General features: G+C 44.7%; 1 protein-coding gene across 1 annotated transcript in view; it reads left to right on the top strand.

Moving 5' to 3' along the window:
• Positions 1-16,495, top strand: part of LOC137342021 (transmembrane protein 233) — a 43,195-nt gene extending 26,700 nt beyond the window's left edge. The window contains exon 3 of the mRNA XM_068005624.1: positions 14,997-16,495. Coding sequence (XP_067861725.1) covers positions 14,997-15,005 — 9 coding nt within the window. The 3' untranslated portion in view covers positions 15,006-16,495. The remainder of the gene's footprint in view (positions 1-14,996) is intronic.
• Positions 16,496-20,498: the final 4,003 nt, after the last annotated feature.

Genomic DNA, 20,498 nt, shown 5'->3' with positions numbered 1-20,498 from the left:
AACGATGGCAGATAAAATTTAATGCAGACAAGTGTAAAGTATTGCACATAAGGAAGGAAAAATGGGCAACAGATGTACTTTGTGAATGGAGTTAAAATAGCTAAGGATAAAATGAAAAAAACCCGGAAGTCTTGGTAGACTCAACATGTACAATGAGTGTATAGCAGCAATCAACAAAGGCAATAATTGTTGAACTACATAGCCAGAACAGTAGAATATAAGCCAGAGGAATTCATGACCAAATTGTACAGTGCTCTGGTCAGATCACACCATGTCCAGTTCTGGTCTCTGAGAAACAAGGCAGACATTCGAGTGCTGGAGGCAGTGCAAAGAAGAGCCATGAGGCTAATTCCTCATGTCAGGGGTCTGAGTTATGAGGAAAGACCGGAGAAACTTGGGTTTTTCAGGCTGGAAAGGAGGCGATCTTATAGAAAAATGTAAAATAGTAAATGGTATAGAAATAGTTATGGGCCTATACTCTCTGGAGTTTAGAAGAATGAGAGGTGATCTAATTGAAATATATAAGATTCTGAAGGGGCTTGACAGGGTGGATGCTGAGAGGTTGATTCCCACGGCTGGAGAGTCTAGAACTAGGGGGCATAGTCGCAGGATAAGGGGTCAGCCATTCAAGACTGAGATGAGGAGGAATTTCTTCACTCAGAGGGTTGTGAATCTTTGGAATTCTCCTACCCCAGAACGGCTGTGGATGCTAAGTCGTTGAATATATTCAAGGCTGATATAGACAGATTTCTGGACTCTAGGGGAATCAAGGGATAAGGGGATCGGGCAGGAAAGTGGAGTTGAGGTTGAAGATCAGCCATGATCTGATTGAACGGCAGAGCAGGCTCGAGGGGCCATGTGGCCTACTCCTGCTCTTATTTCTTATGTTCTAGTTCATCTAGAATACTACATTAAATTGAACTGTGGGAGTAGGACAATGGGACACAGTTTCAAACAAGTAAAAGGTTTGCTTTCAGGAGGTGGCTCTTCACTAGAGAGTGATCAACACTTGCAATGGACTTCCGAGCAGAGTGATGGAGGCGAAAACTCTGGGATCATTTAAGTAACAACTACATCCAGCAGTGGGGGGAGTGTAGGTTATTCTGGATGGATGAATTAAGATTGGCCGGATGGGTCAAATGGCCTTTCTCATCCATAAGAATCTTCTGATCTTAGGAAAATATTATGATGAAAAGCAGCAATTCTCCAGAAACTGTCAAATGTTCTGTATGAAAGCTGGGTTTGGGTATCCTAACAAATATACGCCAAGGGACCAGACGAATCCTTAATTCCCTCCTTTAATTCCTTACTAAGGAATATACCTCCCAGCGTAGGTCTAGGGATGAACGTTTTCTTACTCTAAGCAGTTTGGATTGAAATTAGTTTAATTTACTAACCTGTGATTAGGTTACCCTTATGTTGCTGAGAGAGTGAATTAACTCTTTCTTGCCAAATCATCAAGAAGCCAGACCACAATTGATGTACTACCACAGAAAAACTCTGCTTCTGATAGATCCATGTGTCAGAAGGACTCGCCCCTTTTCATGTCAATCACCCCAACAAGTCACTACATAAGCATGGACCTCCTTCTACAACCCCCCTTACCTTATAGTCTAACTTTTAACAAAGGGACTCATACAAATGTGAATGGTTGTAACCTGTTTATGACACACTAAGTTCTTCTCCCCTGGACCTGAGCCAGGGATAATGAATTTACAATTTAATTGCTTGGAATTATTAAATATATCAGACACACACAAAACAGATCAATGCTATGGATGTATTAAATATACGAGACAAACATAAAACAAGTCATTGCCAATGATATATTAAACATATTGGACATACATGTAACAAATCAATGCCATGGAAGTATTAGATATGAGATACACATAAAACAGGTCAATGACATGTAGATATTAAATATATGAGACACACATAAAACAGGTCAAAGCCATGGAAATATTAAATATATTGGACAAACCCCATAAAGTGGGGCAATGTCATGGGCATATTAAATATATGAGACACACATACATAAAACAGGTCAATGCAATGGGTATATTAAATATATGGGACGCGTAAAATTGAATTGCAGACAAAAATGACCAAATGAAATGTTAGAATCATAGAAAGTTACAGCACAGAAGGAAGCCATTCGGCCCATTGTGTTCACGCTGGCGGAAAAAGATCTGTTCAGCTTAATCCCACTTTCCAGCACTTGGTCCATAGCCCTGTAGGTAACGGCACTTCAAGTGCACATCCAAGTACTTTTTAAATGAGTTGAGGGTTTCCGCCTCTACCACCCTTTCAGGCAGTAAGTTCCAGACCCTTACCACCCTCTGAGTGAAAACATTTCTCCTCAGCTCCCCTCTAATCCTTCTATCAATTACTTTAAATCTATGCCCCCTGATCACTGACCCCTCTGCTAAGGGAAATAGGTGCTCCCTATCCACTCTATCTAGTCCTGTCATAATTGTATATACCTCAATTAAATCTCCCCTCAGCCTCCTTTGTTCCAAAGAAAACAACCCCAGCGTATCCAATCTTTTCTCATAGCTAAAATTCTTCAGCCCTGGCAACATCCTTGTAAATCTCCTCTGTACTTTCTCTCGTGCAATCACATCTTTCCTGTAATGTGATGACCAGAACTGTATGCAGTACTCAAGTTGTGGCCTAACCAATGTTTTATACAGTTCTAGCATAACCTCCCTGCACTTATATTCTATGCTATGGCTAATAAAGAAAGCTATCCCATATGCCTTTTTAACCACGTTATCTACCTGCCCTGCTACCTTCAGGAATCTGTGGTCATGCACACCAAGGTCCCTCACTTCCTCTACACTTCTCAGTATCCTCCCATTTATTGTGTACTCCCTTTCCTTGTTTGCCCTCCCCAAATGCACTACCTCACACTTCTCTGGATTGAATTCCATTTGCCACTTTTCTGCCCACCTGACCAGTCCATTGATGTCTTCGTGCAGTCAACCACACAGCCAATTTTTGTATCACCTGCCCTCCACATTCAACTCCAAATCATTAATATATACCACAAAAAGCAAGAGACCTAGTATTGAGCCTTGCGGAACCCCACTGGAAACAGCCTTCCAGTCGCAAAAACACCCGTCAACCATTACCCTTTGCTTCCTGCCACTGAGCCAATTTTGGATCCAACTAGCCACTTTCCCATAGATCCCATGGGCTTTTACTTTTTTGACCAGCCTGTCATGTGGGACCTTGTCAAAGGCCTTGCTAAAATCCATGTACACTACATCAAATACGCTACCCACATCGACCCTCCTTGTTACCGCCTCAAAAAATTCAATCAAGTTAGTTAGATACGACCTTTCTTTAACAAATCCATTCTGACAGTCCTTGATTAACCTGTGCCTTTCTAAATGACGATTTATGCTGTCCCTCAGAATTGATTCCAATAATTTTCCCACCACCGAGGTTTGACTGACTGGCCTATAATTACTTGGTCTATCTCTTTCTCCCTTTTTAAACAACAGTACAACAGTCCTCCAATCCTCCGGCACCATGCTTGTAACCAGGGAGGATCAGAAAATGATGGTCAGAGCCTCCGCTATTTCCTCCCTTGCTTCTCTTAACAGCCTGGGATACATTTCATCCGGGCCTGGCGGTTTATCTACTTTCAAAGAAGCTAAATCCAAATGTTGAGTTGTAATTGAAAATAAATCACTGCAGGAAGAGAAATAGTTCAGCATTATTTTGTGTTCAATATAGGAAACAATAAAACAATAAAGGAAACAATAAAACAATATAGGTAACAATAAAGAGCTCATTGCAAACAAATATGGAGGACCAAGAAGATAAACTGGAATGATACTCACACTGTAATATGAATCTCTAGAGATGAGAGGTTTCAAAACCTATTTACCTTAATCTTATGATCAAATATTCCATAACCTGGCCAAAAACCTGTTGTTGGAAACAGAACACGTATTTATAATGAAGCCTGAAGTGTCCTACAAGTGTCCCAGGTCATTCAAACTATTATTAGTGTGCATGTTCTACATTAATAGACCTAGAATGAATGTCTGTGAAATAGTGTGGAACACATTAAAAGAAACTCCTAAACCAACAAGGCGCTGGACTTTCAGATTCAGGCCAAAAAGGACTGGATATCAGAGGCCAATGAGAATACCATTCAATTCATAAGCTGAGAAGAAGCAGGATAAGCAGCCATTTGCAATGTTATGGCAGACTTACTGGGAGCAACAGAGAGTTGAGCTGGGAGCAGGATAGCAAGTTATAATATGAAAAGGTGGTGAAGAGAATGTTCAGTTTGGCAAAAAAAAATTAGGAGAGCTTGACACTTTCCACCCAGGCCAGTTCCTGACAAGAGTGAGCTTGATGGAGCACTGAAGAAACCACTAACTGTGCTCATTAACGGATGAAGATTTGGAAAAAACTGATCAATTCAACATGAATGTAACACCATGAATTTTAGGTAAGATATAGAGCAATAGACTCCAAAAAGGAAACTCCACCAAATGATCAGAACAGAGGTAACTCATATCAATATGCGAAAATATCAGTGTAACATAGAATGTAAAACTACTTATCCGGCAGTTACTTCCACCTATCTATCCCAAGGGACATCTAACCGTTATACCAGAAAACCCGTAGAGAAACAGGGGCCTAGGAATTTGATCATGCTTCACTCGTTTTACAGGCATAAAATGGGTGCCTATAGGTCCAATATGGCGAGCAGCCAGCAGTACGTTGCCCGCAATATTGGACAGGGCTCCTCCGTAGGTGTCCACCAGAAGCATGTAGAAAGCTCATTACAATATTTAAATAAGGGTCCTACTCCTGTAGTTGGACCCTTTTGTGAAATTGGGTTGCTTCTTAGAAGCTGCAGAGCGTGACACAGCGACATCTCCCAGTTTGCAGTTCAACACTGTATCAGTGAGGTCACCGAGGCTCTCTATTGCAGGAGGTTCAGCTACATCTCATTCCCCATGGACAGAGGGAAGCAGAACGAGAGAGCACTAGGCTTTGCCCGCATTGCAGGCTTCTCAGGGTCCAAAATGCCATAGACTGCACTCACATTGTCTTGCGTACTCCTCATCATCATCCTGGCATCCTTCTGAATAGAAAGTGATCCCACTTCCTCAACATCAAGCTTGTTTGCAACCACAGGCAGTGCATCATGCAGGTCTGTGCCCGGTTTCTTGGCAGCAGTCATGATTCATTTATCCTCTATGCTGCCTTTGTTCCAACCAAGCCATCAGGTTTACTGACAAAGACTAGCCCTACAGACTTAGCTGATGACTCCTGTCAGGAACCCGGGCACAGCTGCAGAGCTGGCCTACGAGAGCCATGCCGTCACCTGAAACATCATCGAGCAGACAGTAATGGTGCTCAAGCAGATTCTGCTGCCTGGACCGTTCGGAAGGGGCTTTGCAGTACACCCCTGAGCTGGTATCTAGTTTTGCGTTCATCTGATGCATGCTCCATGACTTTGCCACCATGAGGGACCAACACTTAGCACCACCTAGGCAGCAAGAAGTGCAGCAGGAGGAGGAATAGAAGCTGGAGGAGCAGTAGCAGGAGCAGTTGGAGGAGGAGGAGCAGGACTAAGACCAGGAGCATGAGCAGGAGCAGGACCAAGAGCAGGAGGAAGATCAGGAGCAGCATGACCACAAGTGCCCCTAGCTGCCATAGCTCTTGGGGAGCAGCATATCCCAGAGTGCTTCATCTAAACCATCCTTCCCATCCCCAACACACCAACAGTCCCACAATCCTTATCACCGACCTTACTACCACCATCCGATTGCTTTGCTTCAGTCCAGTCCATGGGTGTTGCCCTCACTTCATTACAAATATAAGCACCAACACTAAATCCAGATAAAAAAATAAATGTATCAAACAACTGAAATCTGTATCTAATAGTTAATAGAAATAGTTATGACTCACCCTTGTACAATCCTTTAGTGTCTGTCTCTATGCTTGTTTACAAGATGTGGTGCTCCTATGAAGTGTTTCCCCAGTGGCTACAGCTTGGGAGCTGGAAGGCTGCTGACTTTCCATTGAGGACAGTTCAGATGGCTGTGGTGGGTGACCTCTGGCAGCTCTGGGCCTAGAGGGCCCCGCTGCAGACTGCAGAATTTTGGCGTGGGCCGGGGCAGTGGCCCCCCAGTGACCCCGCTGGCTGTGTGGCACCAACAGGGACACTGGCGGAGTGGGTGTCGGGGGAGCAGATATGCTGTCATCCTGAGACAGGGCAGGTGCCTCTCCTATGGAGCCATGGCCACTCACCTGAGACTGCGCCTTACCAATTCTACTGCTCTGCATGAGAACAGAGTGCAGGACTGATGTGATGCTCTGGAAGCCCCTGTCAACACTGGCCTCCAAAGTCAAGGTGGCAGCCATCTGAGCTTCCATGGCTGCTGTCACAGCTGTCACCAGAGGCTCCATCATGGTGGGTGCCACTGTCGTGTTCATGGAGCTCACCACTCAGTCCATGTTGGAAAGAATGGTCTTCATGCTCTGCGTGAAGCCTTGACACAACTTGGAGCTGGACTCCTCCACGCTCTGAGCCATTGTGCGTAAGCTTGCTGCCCAGTGCACCCAGCATTTCCTGGTGTCTGCCCATCAGCCTTCTTCAGTAGCCTGGGCCCTCAAAGTCAGCATTTGAGTCCTCTGCAGTTGAGCTAGTATGTGATCTCACCTTCCGATGAGCTGGCACCTGTGGCATCCTATCTCCCTGCCCTAGCTCCTGCATTGATGGCCACTGATTCACTACATGAAGACCTCTCCTTTAGCCTGCCCTCTAAAGTACACGTGGTGCCACTCTCTGAGCTGCCGCTTGCTGTGGTATGATCAAGTGACATGCATCTTCAGGAAGGCTGGCCTCCTCTTCCTGAAGTGGTAGAGGTATCTCCACATTTTCAGCACAGGAAAAGAAAGAGAAGGGCAAGGGCTAGCTTTTAGTGTGAAGGGAGAGCAGAGAGACAAGTGGCTGGTGAAAGCTACTGCAGTTTGTCATGCAGTGTGTGCAGGGTGAGATAAAAGAAGGGAACAAAAGGATAAGGTGTGAAGAAACCCTCCATGACGTCTCTTCCAGTGTTGCCAGTCACCACAGCTATGACTCTGCCCCTGCTCGTGATGTCCAGCACGGTTTACTCCACAGGGAAGAAGGTGTGCAGGCAGGTTCGGCCTCCTCTGGTGGCAGCCTCCTGTCTCAAGTTGTGCACGACCTTCTCCTGTAAGAAATGGAGTGTTTTAGTGCCAGTCTTGTGAGGTGTTTAGAGAATGTGCCTGTCATGGTAGAATAGTTGGTATGCAGTTTGTAAGAAGTGTGGTGTGGTGTGGGGAAGTGAGGATTGCAGTAGTGGTGAGTGTGTGAGTATGAGGAGAAGGAGGTTTAGTGATTGTAGGAGAGTAAAGGGAAGCACAGGAGGGGAGTATTGTGAGTAGTGAGGCTGATGATGGTGGTATAAGCAGAGAGTAAGGGAGCAGTATTCTTACCTTGACAACTCTAGTGAGGTCAGTGAACTTCTTTTGACAATGTAGCCAAATCCTGGGAGCTAAGCTCTTGCCACTGACCTCCTCTGCAACCTCTTCCCACTGGCGGTGAAGGTGTTGCCTGGAGAGCTCTCTGTCTTTTGGTGGGGGGAAACAGGGTCTCCCACTTCCTGTCCACCGCCTGCACCAGGTCCTCCAAAGCAGCATCAGAGAACCTGAGTGCCCTCTCTGCACATCTTCCAGCCATCTTCAATCTGGGCAGTTTCCCTACTGTCTGCAGCCAGAGTGCTCCTCCCCTTTAAGAGGTGCTGTCTGTCTGTAAGTGGTGTCAGTCAAGCCCGATTTCTGCCCCCTCCCCAAAACAGGCATGTAACCAACGCGGGTAGTGCTGGCTGCACTCCTACCTTGTAATGAGGTCCCAGCACCAATTTCACTTGTTGGCTGGGACCAGGCAAACAGGCGCATGAATTGCAAATCCAGCTCCCGGCATGTTTTTGGTGTGATCTAATTTCTAGACCATTGAGTCTGAATTCAGCATCAAGTTTAAGGAGCAGGATTGGGTTTGTTTCTATGAGGAGATTGGAATACACCTCTCATCATTGGCCTGGTGTTGCAGCATGCCCTAATTGGTCTTTGTAGCATTATTATGGATAAATGGAGAAGGAACTATCACCTTATTCACAGACTGTCTAACCTGGACTTTATAAATGACACAGGGGTGATCAAGAATAATATCAGAAAGCTGCAGATAACACAAATAAAATCTATATGTAGGATGGATGACTAAAGATGAAAAGCAGTTCTATAAATAGGAAAGAGGTGGCAGGTGATGTTCACACTATACAGAATAAACCACTTCACCATCATCTAGTTATGAAAGAGCTGAGTATATTTGACATGGTGAAGTAGGTGCGATTTTCAGTATATTAACAAAAGTCTCATAACAAACTACAACCTCAATCAGACTCAGTATTTACAACACAGAGGAAAAGGACCTGGGGGAAAGGGAGAAGCAATTGCCTTGGGGTGTTTCCCGTTCTGCTGCTGTAACTTCAGAGGAAGCCTGTTTATGCGCATAAACAGGGCTTCCACCGAACTTCCAACAATGTTATGGCAGCGGAGTGGGAGAAATTGTGAGAAATTCCAGATGTAGTCATTAAAGGCAGAGGAAATATGGATGTTGAGATGGTAGAACTGCAATACTTATTAATACTTAATGAGAGCAAAATTCAACTTCAGCAGGGTCGGGGTGGGGGTGGGGGGGGGTGCAAAATGGCTGGTAGTGGAGCGACCACCCGCTGTACACCCAACTCAATCTTCCTTTCCACTGACTTTATTATTATCTTATTACTCTCTACTTGCCTGGATGGGTGCAGCCCAACACTCAAGAATCTTGACACAATCCACGACAAGGTTTGATCAGCAGCCCATCAACCACCTAAAACATCCACCATTGGCGCACCGTGGCTGCAGTGTGTACTGCCTATAGGATGTACTGCAGCAATTCGCCAAGGCTTCTTCAGCAGGACCTCCCAAACCTGTGATTTCCACCACCTAGAAGGATGACGGCAGCAGGTGCATGGGAACACCATCACCTCCAAGTTCCCTTCCAAGTCACACATCTTCCCAATTTGGACATATATCGCCTGTTCCTTCACCGTCACTGGGTCAAAATTATGGAATTCTCTACCTAACAGCACTGTGGGAGCACCTTAACCGCATGGACCGCAGCAGTTCAAGAAAGCTCACCTTCTCAAGGGATGATGTGGAGATGCCGGTGATGGACTGGGGTTAACAATTGTAAACAATTTTACAACACCAAGTTATAGTCCAACGATTTTATTTTTAATCCCACAAGCTTTCGGGGGCTTTCCCCTTCCTTAGGCGGTGTGGAAAAGACAATTTCGAATCCTTTGCATTTTAAGATCACAGAACAAAGCCTGGTGATTACTGCCCGTTGCCAAGGCAATCACAGTGAGCAGACAGAAAGGTGTCATCTAAAAGGCCACTGAATATACAACCCCCCAAAAAAAAAAGAGAGAGAGCGATAAGGAAGACAGTCAATGACCCGTTATATTGAAAACAGATAACATTTGTTCACTGGTGGGTTTACGTGTAGTGTGACATGAACCCAAGATCCCGTCCTCATGGGTGCGGAACTTGGCTATTAATTTCTGCTCGACGATTTTGCGTTGTCGTGTGTCTCGAAGGCCGCCTTGGAGTACGCTTACCCGAAGGTCGGTGGCTGAATGTCCATGACTGCTGAAGTGTTCCCCGACAGGGAGAGAACCCTCCTGTTTGGCGATTGTTGCGCGGTGTCCGTTCATCCGTTGTCGCAGCGTCTGCATGGTCTCACCAATGTACCATGCTCTGGGGCATCCTTTCCTGCAACGTATGAGGTAGACAACGTTGGCCGAGTCACAGGAGTATGAACCGTGCACCTGGTGGGTGGTGTCCTCTCGTGTGATGGTGGTATCTGTGTCGATGATCTGGCATGTCTTGCAGAGGTTACCGTGGCAGGGTTGTGTGGTGTCGTGGACGCTGTTCTCCTGAAGGCTGGGTAATTTGCTGCGAACGATGGTTTGTTTGAGGTTGGGTGGCTGTTTAAAGGCGAGTAGTGGAGGTGTGGGGATGGCCATAGCGAGGTGTTCGTCATCATTGATGACATGTTGAAGGCTGCGGAGAACATGGCGTAGTTTCTCCGCTCCGGGGAAGTACTGGACGACGAAGGGTACTCTGTTGGTTGCGTCCCGTGTTAGTCTTCTGAGGAGGTCTACGCGATTTTTCGCTGTGGCCCGTCGGAACTGTCGATCGATGAGTCGAGCATCATATCCCGTTCTTACTAGGGCGTCTTTCAGCGTCTGTAGATGTCCATCGCATTCCTCCTCGTCTGCTCAGGAGTGGCCCTGGGAGTCCTCAACATTGACTCTGGACCTCATGGCATCAGGTCAAAGATGAGCAAGGAAACCTCCTGCTGATTACCACCTACCGTCCTCCCTCAGCTAATGAATCAGTCCTCCTCCATGTTGAACACCACTTGGAGGAAGCACTGAGGGTAGCAAGGGTACAGAATGTACTCTGGGTAGGGGACTTCAATGTCCATCACCAAGAGTGGCTCAGTAGCACCACTACTGGCCGAGTCCTGAAGGACATAGCTGCGAGACTGGGCCTGCGGCAGGTGGTGAGCGAACCAACACGAGGAAAAAACTTACTTGACCTCGTCCTCACCAATCTACCTGTCGCAGATGCATCTGTCCATGACAGTATTGGTAGGAGTGACCACCGCACAGTCCTCGTGGAGACGAAGTCCCGTCTTCGCACTGAGGACACCATCCAACGTGTTGTGTGGCACTACCACCGTGCTAAATGGGATAGATTCAGAACAGATCTAGCAGCTCAAAACTGATCATCCATGAGGCGCTGTGGGCCATCAGCAGCAGCAGAATTGTATTTCAGCACAACCTGTAACCTCATGGCCTGGCATATTCCTCACTCTACCATTACCAACAAACCAGGAGATCAACCCTGGTTCAATGAGGAGTGTAGAAGAGCATGCCAGGAGCAGCACCAGGCGTACCTAAAAATGAGGTGCCAACCTGGTGAAGCTACAACTTAGGACTACATGCGTGCTAAACAGCGGAAGCAACATGCTATAGACAGAGCTAAGCGATTCCACAACCAACGGATCAGATCAAAGCTCTCCCGTCGTGAATGGTGGTGGACAATTAAACAACTAACGGGAGGAGGAGGGTCTGTAAACATCCCCATCCTCAATGATGGCGGAGTCCAGCACGTAAGTGCAAAAGACAAGGCTGAAGTGTTTGCAACCATCTTCAGCCAGAAGTGCCGAGTGGATGACCCATCTCGGCCACCTCCCGATATCCCAACCATCACAGAAGCCAGTCTTCAGCCAATTCGATTCACTCCACGTGATATCAAGAAACGGCTGAGTGCACTGGATACAGCAAAGGCTGTGGGCCCCGACAACATCCTGGCTGTAGTGCTGAAGACTTGTGCTTTGGAACTAGCTGCGCCTCTAGCCAAGCTGTTCCAATACAGCTACAACACTGGCATCTACCCGACAATTGTGGAAAATTGCCCAGGTATGTCCTGTCCACAAAAAGCAGGACAAATCCAATCCGGCCAATTACCGCCCCATCAGTCTACTCTCGATGATCAGCAAAGTGATGGAAGGTGTCGGTGACAGTGCTATCAAGCGGCACTTACTCACCAATAACCTGCTCACCGATGCTCAGTTTGGGTTCCGCCAGGACCACTCGGCTCCTGACCTCATTACAGCCTTGGTCCAAACATGGACAAAAGAGCTGAATTCCAGAGGTGAGGTGAGAGTGACTGCCCTTGACATCAAGGCAGCATTTGACCGAGTGTGGCACCAAGGAGCCCTAGTATAATTGAAGTCATTGGGAATCAGGAGGAAAACTCTCCAGTTGCTGGAGTCATACCTAGCACAAAGGAAGATGGTAGTGGTTGTTGGTGGCCAATCATCTCAGCCCCAGGACATTGCCGCAGGAGTTCCTCAGGGCAGTGTCCTAGGCCCAACCATCTTCAGCTGCTTCATCAATGACCTTCCCTCCATCATAACGGTCAGAAATGGGGATGTTTGCTGATGATTGCACATTGTTCAGTTCCATTCGCAACCCCTCAGATAATGAACCAGTCCGAGCCCGCATGCAGCAAGACCTGGACAACATCCAGGCTTGGGCTCAAAAGTGGCAAGTAACATTCGCGTCAGAAAAGTGCCAGGCAATGACCATCTCCAACAAGAGAGAGTCGAACCACCTCCCCTTGACATTCAACGGTATTACCATCGCTGAATCCCCCACCATCAACATCCTGGGGGTCACCATTGACCAGAAATTTAACTGGATCAGCCATATAAACACTGTGGCCACAAGAGCAGGCCAGAGGCTGGGTATTCTGCGGCGAGTGACTCACCTCCTGACTCCCCAAAGCCTTTCCACCATCTACAAGGCATAAGTCAGGAGGGTGATGGAATACTCTCCACTTGCCTGGATGAGTGCAGCTCCAACAACACTCAAGAAGCTCGACACCATCCAGGACAAAGCAGCCCGCTTGATTGGCACCCCATCCAGCACCCTAAACATTCACTCCCTTCACCACTGGCGCACAGTGGCTGCAGTGTATACCATCCACAGGATGCACTGCAGCAACGCCAAGGCTTCTTCGACAGCACCTCCCAAACCCGCGACCTCTACCACCTAGAAGGACAAGAGCAGCAGGTACATGGGAACACCACCACCTGCATGTTCCTCTCCAAGTCACACACCATCCCGACTTGGAAATATATCGCCGTTCCTTCATCATCGCTGGGTCAAAATCCTGGAACTCCCTTCCTAACAGCACTGTGGGAGAACCTTCACCACACGGACTGCAGTGGTTCAAGAAGGCGGCTCACCACCACCTTCTCAAGGGCAATTCGGGATGGGCAATAAATGCCGGCCTCGCTAGCGACGCCCACATCCCATGAACGAATAAAAAAAAAATTGGAGAAACCAAGCCTGAAGGTAATAAAGGTTTGGATCAGGGTTTTGGCAGCAGGGGGGAGAGATAATAGTTGGGGCGACAAAGCTGAAAGAAATGGAAACAAAACAAGTTAAAATTTATGACAGTAACTAACGGAAGAACTTTGAGGTTCCTCTTTTCCTAAATATTCAAGATACTCTTGGGAATCTGTAGATCTGGATGGTTTACATGCTGCCTCAGTTGAAGACATGATTAAGCAGCTCAACTTTGAAAGGCATTTATAAAGTTTGTTAGCAAATCGTCAAAGAATCCTCAAATTGTCAATGGTATCCTTAATGTTGACCTGTCAATCTGGGAGTTCATGATGACTGATGAGACTGACACCAAATAAAATGCTATTTAGATAAGAAATTAATCTGCACAGAATATTGTGACGATGGCCAATCTGCCAAATGCAGTTAAAAATTGTTTACAAGACCATCTTAAACTAGCAACAACCAAGCAGAAAATAAATCACCACTTGTGGTTCCCAATCAAATTTTACTAAGATCTTATGTAGACTGCACGGAGTAATTTGTCTATACAACTCGCAAAACGAACACAGATATTCTATCATTAAGCAGTTAAATGATGCTACGTACAAGACATTCAAACACCTCCTGATTGGGCCCAAGTCAAAACACAGGAATTACCTTATACAGTGTCAGAGCACTGGCCTGAAAGCAGCAGAGAGATTTCGACATGGAACTAATGAGCCACAAGATTGGGATTGTGACTGCAACTCAAGAATGCTGTGATCACATATGAAGAATGGTCACTTGGGTGAGAAACCAGAGGATGGCCGGTGCCTGTGGAACCATACTCTATGAATCAGTGTCTTCAAGGGAGGATTGAGAAAACTTGAATCAACACTCTTTAGTGATACAGCACATTCATAGAATCATCCAGCACAGGAGGCCATTCGGCCCATCATGCCTGTGCCGGCTCTTTGGAACAGCTATCCCCTGCTGTTTCCCCATTGCCCTGCAAATTTTTCCTTTTCAAGTATATATCCAATTCCCTTTTGAAAGTTATTATTGAATCTACTTCCACCACCCTTTCAGGCAGTGCATTCCAGACCATAACAATTCGCTGCGTAAATCAATTCTCCTCATCTCCTCTCTGGTTCTTTTGCCAATTGCCTTAAAAGAAGTCTTCATGTCAGACTTCTACCCTCTAAGAGTTAGAGTATAACATGCATTTCAATTAATATGGAGCAAAATATTGCACAGTGTATCATGAAGTATTACTTGCAGTCCTTCTGAATCTCAGCAGCCTTTGAGTTTTGAGACTGATGCTTAGTGTCAGAGGTCTGAGTTATGATAAAGGTCTGAAGAAACTGGGCTTCTTTACCTAGACAGGAGGTACCTGAGAGGTGACCCTATAGAGGTATATGAGATAAACGGTATGGAAGAGGTAAATCTGAAAAATTACTTTAAATTGAATTGCGAGAGTAGGACAAGGGGCCAGAGGGTTAAACTAATAAAAGGCATATTTAGGACTGATGTCAGGCAATTCTTCACACAACAGTAATCGATACTGGGCTTATGGATGGAGTAATGGAAAATACAACCCTGGAATCATTTAAGAAACAATTGGTTGGGGGCTGTAGGGTCTCTGGATGGGCCGAATGGCTTTCCTCATCCTTGAATATCTTGCGATCTTTTATTGATAAGGACGTGCTTTGTATGAAAATATCATTCATTTGTTAACGGCTTGTTGACATTACGATCAAGTGTAATCTGACAAAAACAGAGAATGCTGAAGATGCACAGCAGGTGAATTGGAATGTGGAAGAGACAGCTAGGCAACTGCTTGGTCATAACCCTCCATCATATCAGAATCCTGACTGACCTGCTGTGCATTTCCGGCATTTTCTGTTTTAATTTCGGATTTCCAACATTTGCAATTTTTTTCTCCTTTAATTAATCAGTTTGTTTTTCCTCTGTTTGCAGCAAAATTGAAGATTGGGTGATTGGAAATTCACCAGCAACAACTAGAGGAAGAGGAAGGAATTACATGTAATTAGTGCCAATCGTGTACAGTTTACTGTAGTTGATGTGATCCCTCTTATTCAGCTGGCTAAAGGTCAGATTTTTTTTTTGTCTAAAACCAGTTAAGTCCTTTCATCAGGCAAAAGAAAACTGAAAGAATTTCAATCCTTCGTGATAACAGGAAGCTCATGAAACACTTTCCCATCAAACCTGGCAGCTGGATAACACAGAATCACATGAGCGGCAATAAAAATTAGGGATGTTATATTAAAAGTACCAAATTTTATTATTTACTTAATGCACCAGAATTAATCTGAGACGGAAACACTCCCATGTGCGGGCGATCACATCATTTATAAGGTAGTGTGATCCACTCTCTGTTTACTGTACGGCTGCATTTTCATTCAATATTTGAAAGCTGTTATATTAATAATTTTATTAGGAAGTTAACTCCTTAAAAATCAGCTCTTCCAATAATAGCACTTGACATTTAACAAGTTTATACAGAGTTCAGTATTTTGACAGTGGAAAGAACTCATTTTAAGATAAATAGGCCAATGGCTCTGCGAACTCAACAGAGAAAGGGATTTCAGGTACAAATGTTAAACGTTGTATGCTAACGTTTGAAGAGCTCCACTTTCAAGGTGGTGTACGTTTATTTAATTATTTAGTGGTTAATCAAAATGATTTAATGGAGCACATTATCCAGTGATGTCACTTAGCACATTTGTATCAACGGCCAATAGAAAACAGTGCACCCAACCAATACACTGTAACGTGACAATACGCACCTTGTGTGGTGCTCAATTCATCAGTTCAAATTGATCCCAATACTTTAAAAAAAATCATTCTTGGGATGTGGACGTTCCTGGCAAGGCCGACATTTATTGCCCATCTCTAGTTTCCCTTGAGAAGGTGGGTGGTGGGCCATCAACTTGAACCGCTGGAGTCCATGCTGTGAAGGTACTACCTCCACCAGTGACAGACCTGTAATCACCAATACTTCACCCTAGTGTCATACAGCACAAAATGCTCTTTACGCCACAACCCACTTTTAAAAGGACAAAATCTATAATTGTACTGGTAGGTGTGTAGTCACCATGATACTTTACTGAAATGCTAGTGACGTTGTTCAAAGAATAATCCAGCTGGGAGTTCAGATCCTGCTGTATGGAACACACTCATCCATACCCACAGGAAACTATTGGTCTTAACTTATTTAGCAAATATATTTTCCGTTTACATGGTTTCTGCAGTAAGAAAGAATTACAACACGGAGTGGAAATGTAGGGCTTTATTTTTGTTTTATGTTTACAAATTAAATCCTCTTCCAGCGTCGGATGAAGTAGGATTTATCTCTATCTTTTCAACATGTCTTTTGTAAATAAAATGGTGCCTCTTGTACACATTACGAAAAGGGCGTACAGTTTAATGATATTGAAATAAAGTCAAAACCTAAAGAGGTGAGTCCTTTTTAAAAAAATTAATATTGTAGGTCAGATGTATGAATCCCAGGACTGCCTATCACTTGGGTCTGCTTGCCTCATCTGCTTGCCAGGGATGCCTGTTGCTCTGACCTGTTCACCTCAGCCAGTTGAGTTTCAAGTAAAGAGCTGCTCTTCCTTGGACCTGTTGCTCTCGGCTGGCTTACTTTTCTCACCAATGTGTTATAATGGTTGCAGGCCAATATGTATTAATAGTCAAGTGACAATGAGCAGGCAAGTGAACAATCTGAAGGAATACCCCATTATCACAGTTTGTCCACCAGCTCAGTGAGTTCACCCAATGAGTAAATGAGCCCTATAGACCATTAAGGTCTCGGGTTCGGTCTGTGTCAAATAACGTCAACTGGAGCAGCAGTAGGGCTGCTACAGTTAAACTCAGCACCCCCTTGGATTAGGGAAGTTAGGGATAGGAAAACCAGTCAGGACTATCCGTTCCTCTGTATGGTTTTCATCATCACTTACAAGAAACAAAAGTCACTGAAGTAATTTAACGGGTAAGAGCCAGACACTGAAACAAGGCATTCTATGCTACTCTGAAATCTGCAAGATAGCTATAAAAAAGACTTGCATTTATATAGCACCTTTCATGACCTCAGGATGTCTCAAAGCACTTCACAGCCAAATAAGTACTTTTTTGAAGAGTAATCACTGTTGTAATGTCAGAAACACAGGAGCCAATTTGCACACAGCATGGTCCCACAAACAGCAATATGATTATGACCAGATAATGTTTTTTTAGTGATGTTGGTTGAGAGATAAATGTAGATCAGAACACTGGGGAGAAATCCGCTGCTCTTCTTCGAATAGTGTCACGGGATCATTTACGTCCACCTGAGAGGGTAGACGGGACCTCGGTTTAATGCCTCATCCGAAAGACGGTAGCTCCGATGGTGCAGCACTTCCTCAGTATGGCTGGCACTTCCACAGCTATCAAAATGACTGCTCGCTATGATGTAGTGAAGGGAGAAAATGTAGGGTGGAACAGCAATGGCTTAAGAATTTGCAGGCTGCCCTGTCCCAGTGGTGGAGAAGCAGCACACGTTCCTTTCCCCAGTCACCTTCTGTTACTGGCAGTAACAGATGCAGAACTGCTGCTCTCAGCTTGTGCGTTGGTGTCAGTGACTGGAGCTTGGGGGTGAGGACAGGTGCATTCCGCAAACGTTAAAGTTTGTATTTTGATATGTAATCCTATCGTCAACTCAACTAAATATAGAGAATCATGTCCCCGATGAAGAAAAAATCAGCAACTCATAAACTGAACGCAAACAGCAATTAGGCAGTGTGCATTTAAATCGTAAACGTTCAAACTTGAGAATTAACATCCTTATAGTCTGAGTGAGGAGTCTGTTGCAAGAAAAAAACCTATAAAATAGACACTAAGATGTAGAGAGTGAAAATTATGCTTTTTAAAACACATGAATGGTACATTTCAACACTGGTAGGCTTGATGTAGTGACGCTCACGTTAATGCAATTTTAGGGTCTTCAGTTAATAGTTGAAAGGTCTGTGGAAAGAGAAAAAGCAAGAGAGATTAAAAGAGGAGGAAGGGACCATCCTTGGTTCCTTCCGTCTACCCTGTCTCTGTTGGTCGATGTTAATCTGCGGGGTCGGATCGTGTAACACTGAAAGACCGCCAGGCCTCCGAGATTCAAAACACGATTGATTGACATTTCACCATAGTATCTAAATATATCTTCTCTCTCTCAGACTATTTCAGCAAATCATTTATATACTTTGTGCAGAGTTCGGCACTTGTTGGACATAAGTCTTCGATCGTGTTGGTCTCAGAATGATCTGAATGCCCATTGGCTTTTCTGCTGAAATGCTGATAGTTGAACTGATGAAGAAAGCTGCCAATTTACCTCTCTGACTCAGTGTAATATCTGAAGGATGACAGGGTACCACACGAGTGATTCAGTGATGCCAAGTCTGAAAATTGTCAGAAGAGAAAGAAGGAGGAATGTGTTTTTATTTAGCGTCTTTCACATTTTCAGGTCTTCCCTGAGGGCTTCACAGCCAATTAAGTACTTTTGAAGTATAGCCATTGTTGTAGTCTGAAGGGAAATGTGGGAAAGGCTACCAATGACAGAGTTTTGTGGTGCTGGGAAAGAATGAGTTAAGATTGGGAAGCAAGTCCAATCAGTCTTGACTCCTGAAGAGTGAGGATGTAGGGAGGACTATCCTGTAGGCATCCTTGTTACTAACTGTATGATGATGCTTCACAGCTTTGTTATATAAGTCCACTTTTTTTTTTCCTTCTCCAAGTTGCCCCTCTGACTTTCTCCTGTTACTTCTCTTCTCCTGAAGGCTCTGACTCATGCCAGGTGACAGATCCACATACAGCAGCCCTCTGATACTTCACCCAAGTACTCGTTCTTTGTGTGTGTGATGTTAAAACTCCCTCAATGACAATTAGACGAGAGGCAATAGATCTAATTAGGGAAAATGTCTACACAGAATTGTGGCTTACCGTTTCAAAAGTGACCCATTCTGTGCCAACTACCCGTGATAAGGATGTCTAACCTGTATGAACACAATCTGCTCAATGGCCACAGAACAATGAATAATTATCACAATGCTGAAAAAAGATCTCACTCACTCAGTAGGATTGTTTTAGTGAGAGGCCTGACTGAAGAGCCAAGGTCACTAGAGCAAGAGATAACCAGAGGTAGGGCGGAAGAGGAGCTAAATCATTGAGTAGAGCCTGGGTGGCGCCAAGTTTGATTTTTAAAAGTTTTTTGGGGGACGGGGAGGAGAGAGGAGATTTTCAATTTATCCCCAAGTGTAAAACTGGCTCTGCGGATTAGCCACCCATTCTAAATACTACCCAATTTTTCTTCTGATTTATTTCAATGGAAATGAAACTCGAGCGGTTCCTATAACGGGCAGACAATCTGCAACGATGGCTTTACAGCCAGATGGCAAGTTGAAAATCTGCCCCAGGAAGTTTACCTTGTTGCTTAGTTTTGTAGTTCTGAAAAAGACTGAGTAGGAAATTGTGAGATGAGTCTTCATTTTCAGCACAGTTAGGAGGATGGTGTGTAGATGATGTATTTAGAGTTTAGGAAAATCAAGATCTGAGGTGCAGTGACCAGGTAATATCAATACAACAAGAGAAAGAAAAGATAAAGGATAGAGGTGAGAACAGGATCATCTAGCAGATAACAAGCCTCTTCTTGGATCCTGCCCAAGAGTGCGAGAGAGATGTTAGGAGAGCCTCCCCTCAACAGTATTCGAGCCTTGGATGGAATTGGACTCTATTAAAAACGGTTAGGGTAAAAGAATTGCTTGGCTCAAAATAGGAAGCCAAACTTCTTTGATGTTACAGATCAATAAGTGTGTGTTTTGGTGGCGTGCTCTCTGCCATTGTATTGCCCTCAGGTAAGGATGAGTTTGAATGTAGGCAAATGTGAGGTCATTCACTTTGGATCTAAAAAGGATAGATCAGAGTACTTTCTAAATGGTGAAAAGCTCAAAACATGTACATAGACCACTAAAATGTCATGGACAGCAAATCGTCAAAAAGGCTAATGGAATGCTGGCCTTTATAGATAGAGGACTAGAATACAAGGGGGTAAAAGTTATGCTACAGCTATACAAAGCCCTGGTTAGCCCACACCTGGAGTACTGTGTTCAGTTCTGGGCACCGCAGCTTAGGAAGGATATATTGGCCTTGGAGGGAGTGCAGCGTAGATTTACTAGAATGATACATGGATTCCAAGGGTTAAATTACGAGGAGAGATTACACAAACTAGTGTTGTATTCCCTGGAATTTAGAAGATTAAGGGATGATTTGATCGAAGTTTTCAAAATATTAAGGGGAACTGATAGGGAGATAGAGAGAAACTATTTCTGCTGGTTGGGGAGTCTAGGACTATGGGACATAACCCAAAAATTAGAGCCAGGACTTTCAGGAGTGAAGTTAGGAAACACTTGTACACGCAAAGGGTGGTAGAAG

The sequence above is a fragment of the Heptranchias perlo genome, chromosome 25, assembly GCF_035084215.1.
Source record: "Heptranchias perlo isolate sHepPer1 chromosome 25, sHepPer1.hap1, whole genome shotgun sequence".
Taxonomy (NCBI): domain Eukaryota; kingdom Metazoa; phylum Chordata; class Chondrichthyes; order Hexanchiformes; family Hexanchidae; genus Heptranchias; species Heptranchias perlo.
Note: the sequence above shows the minus strand (reverse complement) of the source record. Positions and strands in the feature narration are given on the sequence as shown.